General features: G+C 37.8%; 1 protein-coding gene across 1 annotated transcript in view; it reads right to left on the bottom strand.

Moving 5' to 3' along the window:
* The window catches only part of LOC145994472 (dynein axonemal heavy chain 1-like), a 1,132,367-nt gene that overhangs the window by 22,462 nt on the left and 1,095,063 nt on the right, over nt 1–14,842 (bottom strand). Inside the window, exons 56-58 of the mRNA XM_083130607.1 lie at nt 12,031–12,224; nt 7,125–7,282; nt 1,244–1,499 (exon numbers count right to left, since the gene is read on the bottom strand). Of these exons, the coding sequence (XP_082986733.1) occupies nt 1,244–1,499; nt 7,125–7,282; nt 12,031–12,224 (608 nt within the window). The remainder of the gene's footprint in view (nt 1–1,243; nt 1,500–7,124; nt 7,283–12,030; nt 12,225–14,842) is intronic.

The raw sequence follows: 14,842 nt of genomic DNA, 5'->3' as shown, positions 1-14,842 counted from the left end.
GTAATGTCTTGTGTATATACAATGCCCTGTTTTTGTATCTTGTTACTTTTGTACTTGATACAGAGTCTGAAGAAGACCTTGCTAGAAGTTTGAAACGTTACGTTTAGTTTATGTTTTTAATAAAATAAATTACTGCCTTGCTCAGCATATTTATATTTTTTCATAGGGAAGACAAGTAGAATTATAAAACTGAGATGGAAAACTACATTTGAATGTTTTGGAATTATAATTTGTGAACATCTAGTATTCACAAGTAAAACATACATGGAGTAAGGTAAACGTAAAGTTCCCCATGCATATAGCACCGTGCCATGAAGGCACATTTAGGGAATGTGGGGGTAAGCCCTCACACATTCTCGATCTCAGTCAATTTCGAGGTGATGTGATCAGCACCACACTCGGGCCATCTTTACCTCCCAGGGTTGCTCCCAGGTACCCATTGATTTGAGGCTGGGTGAGCCCCAGAGCTGCTTTATGCTTGGGCAAGGCCGGAAAAATTCTGACCTTAGATCATCCTCCCTGGGAATCGAACCCATGTCTCCCACTTGGAAGTTAGATACCCTACTAACTAGACCACCACTCATACGTAAATACCAGATTGATTGATTGATTTAGTTTATTTTACTTCGTGTTTTGTGCCTCTTGGCTAATTTGCGAAGATGGGAATGAGTGATGAAATGATGAAATTTATGAATGGACATTCACAAACAACCAAGCCCAAGCAAAATTCGACCCTGGGACCCTTGAGTGAATACCAGAATATACATATTTAACTATTTGCGTTTTCCTAAAGTGTAAATATATATTGAATTTGTTTGGGTGAGCAAACAGGCTGGCAGAGAATTTTTTGGGTGGGCAGTTGCCAATCTCACCTCCACCCCTCTCACTGTCCCTGGTTAAAACATAGCCAGTACAAATATTACATTTGCTTCATTTGCAATTATCAGAATTAAGGGTAACCGACATTCTAATTCTACTAAAACTGGTTAGCACAGTGCGCTATGATGCCAGGGGTACCAGGTTCGAATCCCAGCTTGGGCATGGGTGTTCCTTGTGCATGTCCCTTCAATCACATCATCTCTCATTCTCATCTTTGCGATGAGCTAAATATGGCAGAAAAGTGAAGTAAAATAAATCAAATCAATCAATCAATCTACTAAAATTGAGTATTTTTTTAATTTAGATTAGGCTTGCATTTTTAATATACTTTGGCAATCATGAAAAACCATTACTACATTTTTACCTTATCGGCAAACTTGTACAAGTCTGCTGCTGGATCAGTTCCCGCTGATATCACGAACACAAGAGGACAAGTTGGGCTGGACTCTTTAAACACTGCAGAGAGATCTGCCGTTTGGGGTTCTACAAATCGCTCGCCAATATTATACATAACAAAATCCTGCATACAGTTTGTTACTTTGTCTGGACGGAGACACTTGATCACGACCATGTGCTGAAATTCATCAAGTTTGTCATCCCAAGGATCAGGAAACTTTTCCCTGAAAAAGAAAATAAAGTTTTATTGTTAGTTCAATATATTATGTAATTTTACTGATGGAAGAGCTATTAATAAAATACGGACTCATATGTAGGGAGTGCAAGGGTCAATGTAGAGCCAAAATGACAATTAATTTGACCTTTGTGAAAAAATTTAGGGGGGTTGTTGGGGAATTTGGTGGTGCGAGGAGATTGTTGGGGGTGCGTGAATAAACCACATATTCTCGTGATCAGCACCATGCTCCTGCTACCTGTACCCCCTCCCATCCTGGGGTACCTTGGTGAATCCCAGAGCCCCTGTATGCAGGGATGCTGGTGGAAAACCTACCTCAGTTCACCCACTCTGGCAATCAAACTGGAGTCCCCTGTATGGTAGTCAGATCCCACTAACTATACCTCTGGGATTCACAATTTTGTAAAGTAAATATTTTATTCTTCTGGTGGCACTTTGTTCCAATTTTTATTGATTGAGTTGGTGCTGTGGAAGCCTTCTCTACCGCATAACTGTGCTCACATCTACAGTTTTAAATTGAAATAAGCATACAATAAACTGTGCTGTAATAACCTGTTAGGGCCAGTGCCTACCTACAGACTGACGGTGTCACTTCCACAAAAAGAAGCCAGTTATGAAGTGGCATTGAATTTTGTTTGTTTGTTTATTAAAATTTGGAGTGGGTGCGTAGCACTTGAGGATATTTGTACCCATCACAAGATACGAGGATAAATCCTCAGCTAAAAACCATGCCTAAGGTGGTAAATGTCCCTGAGAAATAAAATGCAAAACTGTATAGAGGCCTGCACGAAACGAACACAAACACATTAAAACAGCATGGCATATCAGAAGGGTTTTAAATGCGGTGTCAAATTCCCGCCAGGCATAGAAAGTAAAAAACCTGCTCCAAGACAGTGGAATCGTCTCCCAACAGGGAGGGCAAGTCATTCGGGAGCTGAAGTCTACGCTGCAGGGCTAAAAAATCAACACATTCCAGCAGACTGTGTTTGAAACTTAAAGTGACGCCGCACGACAAACACAACCATGGATCCATGTGAATTGTTGTTTTAAGTCCACTTTATGCACAGTAAGGCTAATCGGAACTGCACCTACAGTTTAAAGTGGGATCCGAACCACTATGTGCCTCCATCGGGTATCGAAGCCTGGATTTCAAGGCGATTTGTTCCGGTTTCAAAGCATTCTTGAACTTAAACTACCAAAATATACATGACCTTTCATGGTTAGTGTACGGACAGGGACAGCGACAAGAGTGGGCATGGGTGGGCAAGCGCCCACCCAAAAATTCCTGTGCCCACCCAATTGCCCTCCCAATCAAATTCAATATACAATTAGGAAATGTAAATGGTTCTGTAAGTATAGGCTCGTCCTCACTCCATGCATATTTTACTTGTGAATATTGTCGATACTAGAAAGTTCACAAGTTTCATCCCATAACGAGCTTTGATGTCATTTGGCGAAACTTTTGTCTAGTAAGCAAGTTTATGAAAATTTGAGCAAATATCCTGTTGAAGGAAATCAATTTAAGCTTTTCTTTCTTAATTTTGTCATTGGAAAGCTAAAGGTACTATCAGAACTCTTTTTTTTTAAAATGTGATCTAGTGAACACTGCTATGATCAGAAGCAATCAATAGTCTTAGTAAGTTTTATGGGATACTCACTATTATAAGGTTTATGATCAAGAGTTAATCAGAATTTAGGAGGATTTGGAGGTTTGCAGCTCCCAGCCTTCAATGGGGAAAAATTGATTCGAAAGCAGCCATATATTGAAGAAAAAAAGATATTTGGAATGTGAAAAAAATATTACAAATTTTTATAACTAACCATCTGACATGACTTGGGCTAAAGGTTATAGACTAACTGAAACTGTGCATAAATGACGATGCCAGCACCGGCCTTCCACATAAATCTCGGCCTGGGTATGATCAAAGTAATAAACAATAAAAAAATAAAATATCATCTTCGCCTTGCTTCCTCCAGATACGCAAAAAATTATATATACTTTTTTAAGTGGGTCCACACTGCAATGGAAAGAAGACATATGGAATTTTATGTTTGATTTATAATTTTTTTAAAAAAATATTTTGCTTTTCTTCACTTTTGGCTAATCGCAATGATGATATGATGAATGGACCAGGCCTGTAGCTAGAATTGATCTCCAGGGGGGACTCATGGGTTATGAGGGGGGCTTTGTAAACTAATTCCATTTTTTTTTAAAAAAAGTAACAGTATTAAATGCAGGTAAATTATATATATATTTTTCTACATCTTTTAAAATATCTCTTGGAAGTGTTAATTTGCTGGTACTGAAATCTTCCCTTACACACTCCATACTGTTTTAGATGATACAGATATTTATACTACCACACAAAAAAATGCAAGATATTCAATCACAGTGCGCACGGTACATTCCACCCCCGGCCGAAGCAATAAAACTCCCCTTCGTTCCCAAAACTTGGGAGCTGTTGACCTTTGATGCAGATGCATCATGACATCCAAGTCACAGATTCTGTCTAAATGGAGGCTGCAACAGGGGTAGTGAAGGTACAGATAAAGAAGCTCCCGCATGAAAGAACTTACAAAGTCTAGATAATCATCTAAATACATACTTGCAGCTGCTTAGACTTCAGCTCATAAAGAAGATGAGCGAATGTAATAGTAATAGCTGCTGTTCATGTTCTGTGTATTTATCCTTAAAGTTGTGAGCTGTCTAAATTTTCACTCTTCACTGCAATCAAATTATACAAAAAAGTTTTACCTAATGTCAAGGGGGGCTGATGACAGTGTCAGGGGGGCTGACAGCAGTTCCAGGGGGGGCTCAGCACCCCCTGGACCCTACCTGGCTATGGGCCTGGAATGGACACTCACAAAAATACCCATGCTCAGACTGGGATTCAAACCTGGGATTCCTGCATCATAGTGCATTGCGATAACCACTCCGTGGGTAATTTGATGTGCCACTTTCTTTATTCTATCACATTTTTTACATAGCTGTCATCTTCAAATAATGCAATGTATCTAAAATAACAATTTTTAATTTGTTCTAATTAATAACGAGTATTCACAATCACAATACCGAGGTGACCAAATTTTAATGTAACAGTTTTGTAGGTTTGTAAAAAATCTATCGAATTACTGAATCAATATTATTAGTGGCTAGCACTATTTACAAGTTCTCTTCCAACATATAAATTTTCACTATCAGTTATGCAGTTCTTATGATTAACTTGCATGAATTTCAAAGAAGAGGAAGAAAGGGGTGGAAATAAACCTTGACTCGAGGGTGTCAGAGACCTATAAGGAGGCAGCCAAATTAAAGAAAAAAATTGCAAATAATCCAGCAAGGATTTTTTTTTTAAATCCACATGCTCAAATAGGCTAATTGTCACTAGATCTCCATTTTAAATTGTAGTCCTAACGAGTGTGTATTGGCCTTCCATTGGAAATCGAACCCAAGACTACTTAATTGTAAGGCGAGAGCGTTATGCGATCGGAGAGACGAGATATAGAAATAACTCCATCAACCATATCATTTTATCATAGCATAAGATGTGTCCATTTAAGAGGTGGATTACACTATTATTATGATTGGCCAATGGACGTCTGCAGAATTTTTTCCAAGGAGGGGCAAGCATGCTAATTTTTTCCAGGGGGCGGCAAACAAGACATATTTACCCCCTTCATAGTGCTGTCCCCTCAAAGAAACACTGATTAAAATTTAAGCTCTCATGTTCCTACAACGCCCACCCTTCCAATAATTAACATAAATTACTGTGAATGAAATGCAAAATATATATGTGTAATGTATAAGTTTATGGTAAGATCCATTTTCCATGGGCGGCAATGTCACTTTCTTCCGCTTCCGGATGCGCATGGATTGGCCTGAGATTTAAACTATTTCTTTCACGTACAGACAAAAATATTTGAGACTTGTATAAAGCATCGTCGTTCTTCACGGAGTTATCTGCTTTGATAATAAATGAAGCCTTGTGGAGTTGAAATTACTACCTCAACTTTCGAAGTGGTATGAACTGTTGATACTCTATTTGTGGAAAGTAATCAAGACTGATTTGACTCATTGTTATATTTCAAGTCGATTTTCTGCTAGTTTTGTGACGACTGGTGATGGTGAGGTTGAATGGTAATTAGACGAACCTCATGAAGGGACGAACACAAACAAGCACGGAGACACAAAACACCAAAAGGAATATCTTGACTGTGGTTACAGGCACCAGAGACTCATTTGTCTACAAGAATACAGTTTCTAGGGTGTACTATTCAGGAGGGAGGTTGACATTTGAGTGTGTTCAAAAAGGTCACACTTACAGCACAAATAATCGGTGAAAAAGATACGAATTACTGAATACGTTGATTATGTTTGATGAATTCCTTGCTTTCAAATTGCTTTCTACACAAGGTGAGAGGGAGATCTCGAGTGAAACAGAGAAAGACAGAGAGGGGGGAATATATGTTAGTCAAACTCACATAATGCCTTACGTTTGTACTGCCTACCCTAATTTACCAATATACAGCTTCTGCCCACCCGGTCGAAAATTTCTGGCGCCGCCCCTGGGTGACTACCTGTGCAAGGTTGTGTAAATACACAGTGGTTCCTTAAGAAGAACCTGCCTACACACATTAATGAAGGAGGTGAATGAGGCTTATGTACATATGATTATTGAATGAACTGCACTAGATCAAGCAGTATTGTGCAGTGGCGTATTCTCCCATGTTATCTGTTTTATCACTGGTAATCTAACTTTCTTCATATGTATTGATGTGTGCCTCCATTCTTAGCAAAGGGCATTGCTGGAGACAAAGGGATGTGGCTTGAAAGAAAGCGAGAGTTTAAGATTTGATTCATCGGCCTGCTTCTGGCCGAGAAGAGGGAAGATGGAAGAGACAGAGGGCAGCTCTCTCCACACTTTCCTGGCCCAATCACCGCTGGCTAACGGCAGGTTCTACATCGACAATGTCACCTTATCCCGACACTTCAGGTATCCTTAGGTGACACTTAGTATACTTGTACTCTCGGTCGTCACAATTAGTAATAACTGTCCCTGTTTTATAGAAATGGCGACTTTTATTGATTACCTCTATCAGGGGGATGAACCTGGTAGTGACGGAGGAATTTCACTGATTTGCCAGCAGTATGCTTGTTGTCGGTTGCATGATTGGGTCAGCATACTGTGTGGAGAGGCAATGTATTATCGTGATTTCTAGTGTTCACTCAGTCTCCATCATCAATATAGAAATTGATGGAAATATGAAGTTGTTGGACTTATATTTTTGTTTTGCTTGCATGCCTGCATTGGTGCTTTATTTCTATTATATCTAATTAATACATAATAAATACATACAATAACTAAGAATTGTTGCTGTAAACCAGGTCCGATTTTCAGAATACAACACTGTTATTGTGGCCTGGATACAATCCACCTATTATTATTATTATTATTTTTGATGTCATCTTGGGAGCATGGTGCTGACAATATGACTCAATTTATGGCTAACATTTGGAATATGTGTTTCTCTACACCATATAAGAGAGAATCACACATGACTTGATACAATTTGCACTTACTGAAATGCCAAAGTAAATAATAAAATTACAAACCTATGAGGTTCGGGTGAATCAAATATCTTCTTGTAACCAGCCACATCTTTGGGAAAATTTATCACAAGTTGCGCAAAGATTGGGAGGCTTTCAAGTGCTAGGATTTCTTTCCATGACCTGGTTGATATCCAGCTAGGATCTGGGTTTGGTTCATCCTCCTGTAAGTGTGAAATTTAAAAAATATAAAAAGTGCACTAAATTATGAAAGTCATATTTGGAAATTTGTTTTGAGGAAAGGATTAAATGATACTTATCTGAATGTTAGTGGCAATGACTGTTAATTAGCATGTAATGTTAATTGGACTTTATCCACTGTCTAGTGCTTTTACTTTGAACTATTGTAAGGGAGATTTCACACAAAAGAGACAAGCGACACAAAACACTTTTTGATTGATTTGGTTTATTTTACTTCACATTTCTGCACTTTTGGCTAATTGCAGAGATGAGAATGAGTGATGATATGATGAAATTAATGAAGGGAGATTCAAAGAACACTCTTTCCAGGCTGAGATTTGAACCCAGGACCTCTAGCATCATAGTGTGTTGTACTTAACCATTCTGCCACAGAGGCTGGCAACATGCAGCACATGTCGCTTGAGGATTTCACCAATCGAGCACAGGCTTGTGCAGCCTGTCATACCACTACAGTGTGAAATCTTGCTGTTGATTGGTTCATTTCCAAGCAACAAGTGTCACATCTGTTGGATATCTCCCTTGCATCACACTTCGAGATAACACATCTTACCTAGTCTTCAAGTAAGCATATTTGTATCTGTAAGCCTTGTTGTGTGTGTGTGTGTGTGATTTCCTATCTATACATTTACAAGACATACAAACACGTAGGTTCAAATTAACAACATAACTTTAATACATGGAAGCCATTCACGTACATCTTCCACAAGGTTACTATAACAACCAATCAATAACATGCTATAGAATACAAATTCTTCTTCTTCCTTTTATCATGCATCTATCATCTCCTCCTGGAGTCTCTTTTTTTTGTTTTAAGTGCTGGTCTCACTGTATCTATCAGGAGGTCTCCTAAGTCTATTCGATCTTCTGATTGGTGTGTGCCCAGCATCTGTATTTGGTTGGTTTTGGTTATCTCTTCCCTCTGTATCCTCCGGCTGTCCTTCTGGTATCGATTCAAGGTTTGAATCAGGTAGATATGTTGATGAGGGGTTTGGTTCACACTCACGTTTTCGTAGCCACCTGACGTGTACCGTTCGTGTCAATCCGTCGAACAACTGCACTTTATATATTAGGCTGTTGCCAACTCTAGACAATACCATTCCTGGTACATGCTTCGGAGAATTTACCTTCGGGGTCTGCACCCAAACTGTATCATTCGGAAGATATGTAAGATAAGTTTTGTCAAGTCTCTTCCTCTCTACTCGGCCCCGCCGTGATCCAAGAAATGGTGGGCGATCCACTCGCCTTTCCCGTTCAGTCATATATTTATGTCTCTTGTATCGCAGTTGGTCACTTTCCCTTGATTCATCATCCTTATCTCTCATTGCCTGTGTTCGAATTCCAGCTCTCTCTTCTCTCGCCTTCTGAGCCAACTGCCTCAGATGCTCTTCTTTCTTCTCCTTTCCTTTCTGGTCAAGTTTCTTCTTCAGCTGTGCTCTCAAACCTTCACTTTCCGGTATTTTAGTATCAATATCTGCGTTATCATTTCGTTCGGACCCCATATTTGTGAACAATGTGTTACAATGTGCTAACAGTTTTCTCCAACCCGGATGAATACTGTCCAGCCATGAACGTCCAATCAACGGATAACGCAGTTCTTCTTCACACAATATAACTGGCAATTTATACAATACATCATTCAATAATAAATCAAGCAAGGTTTGACCTTTCAACTTTAACTTATCATTATTCACGCCTCGCAACGTTAGTGAAGTACAATGTGTTCGCCGATGTGGAAACAATTGTTTGAAAGACTTGTTATTAAACAGAGTAACCGTAGATCCAGTATCTACTTCACATTGTACAATTCGCTTATCAATACACAAATCAACTACGCACGGTTCTGCTGACACAAGAACATTAGTGCCATCTATAGCTTGTGCTCTTGGCTTGAAACTAACACTCCTTGCTTTTGAATGAGTGAGTGTTGCATCTTCCACTTGTGAATTGTCTGTGCTTGATGAATTAGTGCAAGTATTATCTTCTGGCGGATGAGAATCACTAACTTCGAAGTGCAATAAAGACAAACCATGAAATTCGTTATGTATGTTTTGTTCAACAATAGCGTCTAAAGGTTTAATATTAAACATAGATATTTGATCACTTGTAATTGTCTTACTCGCAACTCCATCATTATTTTTCCTAAACTTGCATTTTACATGCCAATGACCTTTCTTTTTGCAAAATGAACATATCGAATATTTTGCTGGACAATGTCCAAGATCATGCCTTCTGGAGCATCTATCACATTCTTTAGTGCTTTTATAACTTCTATTCTGAGGAGTAACAAAGTTATTTTTGCTTGCTTGCGAGGACTGGAAACATGGTTTAAATTTCTGTGTCCCAGCAAATGCAACTAGATTAGGACTACATTCCTTTTCACAATGTGTGAACATTTGTGTTTCCCGTTCAATTAATTCCATTTGGAGCACAATATCTTGACATTTTGCTGGAGTCAATGTAGGTTCAGACAGTAATTTCTTTCTAATGGCATCAGACCGAACGCCTACAATTATTTGCTCTACAATGGCTTCCTGTAAGTACTGGTCAAAACTACATTTTAGTGCTTGTTCCTTAACACGTACCATAAATCGTGTTGCATCCTCGCCGCTTTCCTGCATGTATTGCCTGAACTTAAAACGTTCCACATATTTGTTTGTTCTCTGCCATAATGTTTAAGCAGATTGTCCTTGAGGATCGCATACGTTTGACGATCGACTGGTTCAGGTGCAAGGATGTTCTTCAGCACTTTGAAAGCTTCAGACCCTATAACTGCAATCAATATGGGTACCTTCCTGGCTTCATTAACATCATGAGCCAAACAAGACTGTTCAAACCTCGTTAAATAATCTTCTATTTCTTCCGAATCTGGCCGGAACTCAGAGAATAAATTCAAACCGAACATATTCATAATTGTGGTCAACTAAATATCACAATATCGTAAACACAATCCGTATCACACTGATTTGAATTTGCCTTGTACAATTATTGTAAATAATACACAAACCGTGAAATCTTGGTTTCTTACCGTAGAAATTGATCAAGCCGACACAATTTCTCCTTGCATAAACCTATGCTGGAATGATGATCGTCGAATACTCTTCGTGACGTCTTCATCCATACTTCTTCTTACGAAGGATTACCAAGAATATCCTGTACGACTGCGCCATAGATGTAAGCCTTGTTGTGTGTGTGTGTGTGTGTGATTTCCTATCTATATATTTACAAGACATACAAACACGTAGGTTCAAATTAACAACATAACTTTAATACATGGAAGCCATTCACGTACATCTTCCACAAGGTTACTATAACAACCAATCAATAACATGCTATAGAATACAAATTCTTCTTCTTCCTTTTATCATGCGTCTATCAGTATCTAATGTATTTTTTTTCTCTTTTGGTTGAATTTAAGCCCTGGATCACATTTCTTGCATCGATTTTGAGTAGTATAGGGTGTCCCATAAAGTCCGCAACTTTTGAATCTGGCGCCATTTTTTAAATGTTATTTTGGCAGCCCTGTTCTTATCATTTCTAGTATCTACTATCACTCCGATTTGATAAGCAGTTGTTGTTTTCTTTATTGTTGCAGGTGTTGCCATGGAGCGGTTCACAAATGAACAGCCCAAAAACCACACCATACGGTCGTCCTTTGCGGGTGCATTTGATGTTCGTGGGTCACTCATGGATTTTCAGTCCCCCAAATCCTGCAGTTTTGTTTATTAACAAATCCACTGAGGTGGAAGTGGGCTTCGTTGCTGAAAATGATGTTTTTTGCGAAATTTTCATCCGCTGCCAGTCTCTCTTCAATCCATTCGCAAAATCGTCTTCTTTTCTGATGATCCGCCGGCTTGAGTTCCTGCACCAGTTGGATATTGTATGCATGCATGTGAAGGTCTTTACTCAAAATTATTTGCAATGAACTGCGTGGAATGTTCAACTGCTGTGACCGTCAGCGAATTGATTTCCTTGGACTTACTGTTACACTTTGTTGCACTACTGCGATTTGTTGAGCATTGCGTTGAATGCGATTTCGCCCAGGTGATTTCACAGTAGCAACAGAACCAGTTGTTTCGAACTTCTTTATCAGCCGCAGAACTGTAGACTTGTTGGGTGCTTCATTTCTTCCGAAAACCGCGCGAAGTCGTCTTACCGTCTCGGCCCCACTTTCAAGATTTTGATAATAAGTTTTCACGATCAGAATGAGCTGTTCATTTGTGAACCGCTCCATGGCAACACCTGCAACAATAAAGAAAACAACAACTGCTAATCAAATCGGAGTGATAGTAGATACTAGAAATGATAAGAACAGGGCTGCCAACAAAACATTTAAAAAATGGCGCCAGATTCAAAAGTTGCGCACTTTATGGGACACCCTTTACAACATGAATATATCCCAATGTAACCATAGCCGTTGGGCCAACGTCAGTTTTTACGTGGGAAAGGTTGGCTTTATGTTGGTTGGCAAATTGACGTTGGTTACTTGGGATGGGCCTTAAACTGTATTTTAGTACCTTGAAATCCAGGATCTAATTAAATTAAAATAACTATCGTCTTAATTGAAAGCAAAACATTTGAGTTGCTTTTGTTTCAATCAGGCGAGATGTCCTTGTTCCAGGATGCACCATGATGTGAGAGCAATAAATCGTATTTTTTAAAATTAACTTTAGAGTAAATTAGAAGAACTGTTTCCAGCCTGAAGATTACTCACCCTCAGGGGATTTCCACCTGCTAGAAAGCAATGCCACTCTGTGGGGTTGATTTTCTCCTCATTCATCAGGATTCTGATGCTAACTAAGAATGCAAACATGAGCTTGTGTCTTTCAAATAAGCTCCTGCACACATTGCTGTACAAGCTGAACGTAAAGTAATCATTGATGATTTTCACCCTTGCTTCAACCTCACCTAAGTAGACAATGACAATGATTTATTTACATTGATATATAAATTTTCTATATTATTATTATCATTATTATTAATATTAACAAGAATTTTAAATGCTGAGCACAGTACACAACCTAATACAGCACTAAGTCAAGTAAAAAGTGCAAAATTACAGCAATAAAATATGTAAGAAGTAAATAATATATTGAGAGTAAAATTACATTCCAAGTTATTGTTGTCGACAAGATCTTCTACTATACCTGTAACAATTAAATAATGTTGAGCACATCGATGGCCAGATACACCACCACGTCTAATTTCTACAATTCATATGTCATCATTTAATTTGTCTATTAGTGGCTTTATTAGTTTGTTATCATTGTTACTATTTATTGAAATAAAGGAATGTAGTCTAATAGTATATTTTTTAGAACCGTGTAAGCAATAACTCTTATGAAATTGTCACTATCAATCTTTGATGAGAACATATATGTACAAATACACTTATTTTGTTACTTCTTCTTGTGTACAGTAAGTAGTAATTATTATTATTATTTGTACAATGGTGGTACCAGAAAATAAATGTAAGGAGAGGTAGGTGGGCTAGAATACTTCCTGGGAAGCAGTCACATTTAATATGCCATTAAATATAATAAAATATTCAAAAAATCATACTTGCTTAATTTTTCTTGTTCGTTTGGGGAACAAGCGGTTTATTGATTTGGTTTAATTAACTTCGCTTTTCTGCCACTTTTTGGCTAATCCTCATTATATGATGAAATTGATGAAGGGACACTCACAAAGAACACCCATGTTGAGGATGGGATTTGAATCCACCCAGTCAACAAGGTAATGTTACCACAACGTTGTGGCAACATTAGCCCCTAACATACCTAACGTTATTACAATGTTCAGTGTATGTTGATACAATGTTGTGAAAACGTTGTGTCAACGTTTAAGGGTCATTTATTTCAACATTGCTGCAACATATACTGAACATTATGTAGCAATGTTAGGTATGTAAGGGGTTAAGGTTGCCACAACTTTTTTGCAACATTATCTTGCTGCCTGTGTAATTTACGAATATAACAACAATGCATATTTAAAATATGGTTATTTCGCATGGTAAGCTATTAGCAATCTTGCCAAGGCATTTTTGTATATAATACATATGGGTAACAGGAAAAAAAACCTTGTTTGTAACATCACAGTTTCTCTTTGCAGCTTATAAAAACTTTTCCTGCTCCACCAAAATAGGCAATTGTTAGTCTGGAGAGTTTGATGAATTAACCAATCTCTATAACTACACCCTGGTAATCAGGTTCTTTTTGCAGTACTTAGCTCCTGATTAAATAGTCTGGGATCAAAATATTTATCATGGGAGTTTCATGTATTCACCACATTTCATTTTCTGATCTTCCTTACAACTTCAATATTCACACATCTTTCGAAGGATAATAAAACACATTTTTTCACTAATTACAATCGAAGTTATCCTTATTTGTGTTACTAAAACTTATATTTGTTTTGCATTTGGGTCACACTGCCATCTAGTGTAAGCTGTAGGAAATATAAGCTTTGGTGGACAGTGCACACACAAATTCAGATTAAACAAAACACTCTGATCTGACGCTTGTGGCGCTCATGGTGGTGACCATCCAAACTAAAGCACATTCAGTGGAATGTTTTTTTGTAATGTTGAAGCAACGTTATCACAACGTTGTTCCCCATCATACAACATTCATCGTAAATACAACATGCATATGACGTTGTGGCAACGTTAGCATGTTGACTGGGCAAGACCCCTGGCTTCGTAGCATGCTAGGCTAACCACTCTGCCACAGAGGTCGACTGCACACTGATTGACTGGAGGAATTCCGCCCTCCCACCCTCACTGACAATATAAATAAACATAATTAAAGTACAATAAAGAAAGTAAACAAAGTTTGATCAAAATAAACATGGATGTTCAGAGAGTATTTTTCCCCAGGGTTGAAGATGGGGAGCAAACAAGCCAAAACAGTGCAAATCTTAAAAAAACCACTTCAATTGAAAGTTATCATGTTCATCTGACGCCTTTACCAGTTTTACTTGCAATTATGAGTCCCTTAACCCTTAACCAGGTGCACCTCTTTCACCTCCTTAAGTAGGCACGTGGGGGTAAATTTGACCCCCAAATATAAAATATTATTTGTAATCAAGTAAGATACGTATTCACCAAAAAAATACTTTTATACGATTAAATTGACTATTTTCAAGAATTTAAAGAAGTTTTTGAATATAGAAGAGAGGTGCAATTAATTTTAAGAAAATAATATGGACAGACATTGCATTTTCAACATTTCAAAACCCTTTCTTGCAATAGTTAAATCAAATGATAATAATAAGGAAAGTGTGGAATAAACAATACAAAAATTACTTTTTTGTAGGGTATACACTTCAAATATTTGTTTAAATTTAGCAATATCAATTTTTTTTAAATACAAATATATATTTTTAGTACGTTTACTCATGAAAAACATTGAAGTTCCAATATATATCAATTTTAAAAATCTCAACTGTTTTTACACATCTAACTAAACGGGACCATTGTATTATCTTTTTTTATATCATATATTATGTCAAGTAAACTTGTCTTG

This window comes from Lepisma saccharinum, chromosome 10 (assembly GCF_977018435.1).
Source record: "Lepisma saccharinum chromosome 10, izLepSacc3.1, whole genome shotgun sequence".
In the NCBI taxonomy this organism is placed as follows: domain Eukaryota; kingdom Metazoa; phylum Arthropoda; class Insecta; order Zygentoma; family Lepismatidae; genus Lepisma; species Lepisma saccharinum.
The sequence above is the reverse complement of the archived record's forward strand: the minus strand, read 5'-3'. Positions and strand labels throughout refer to the sequence as shown.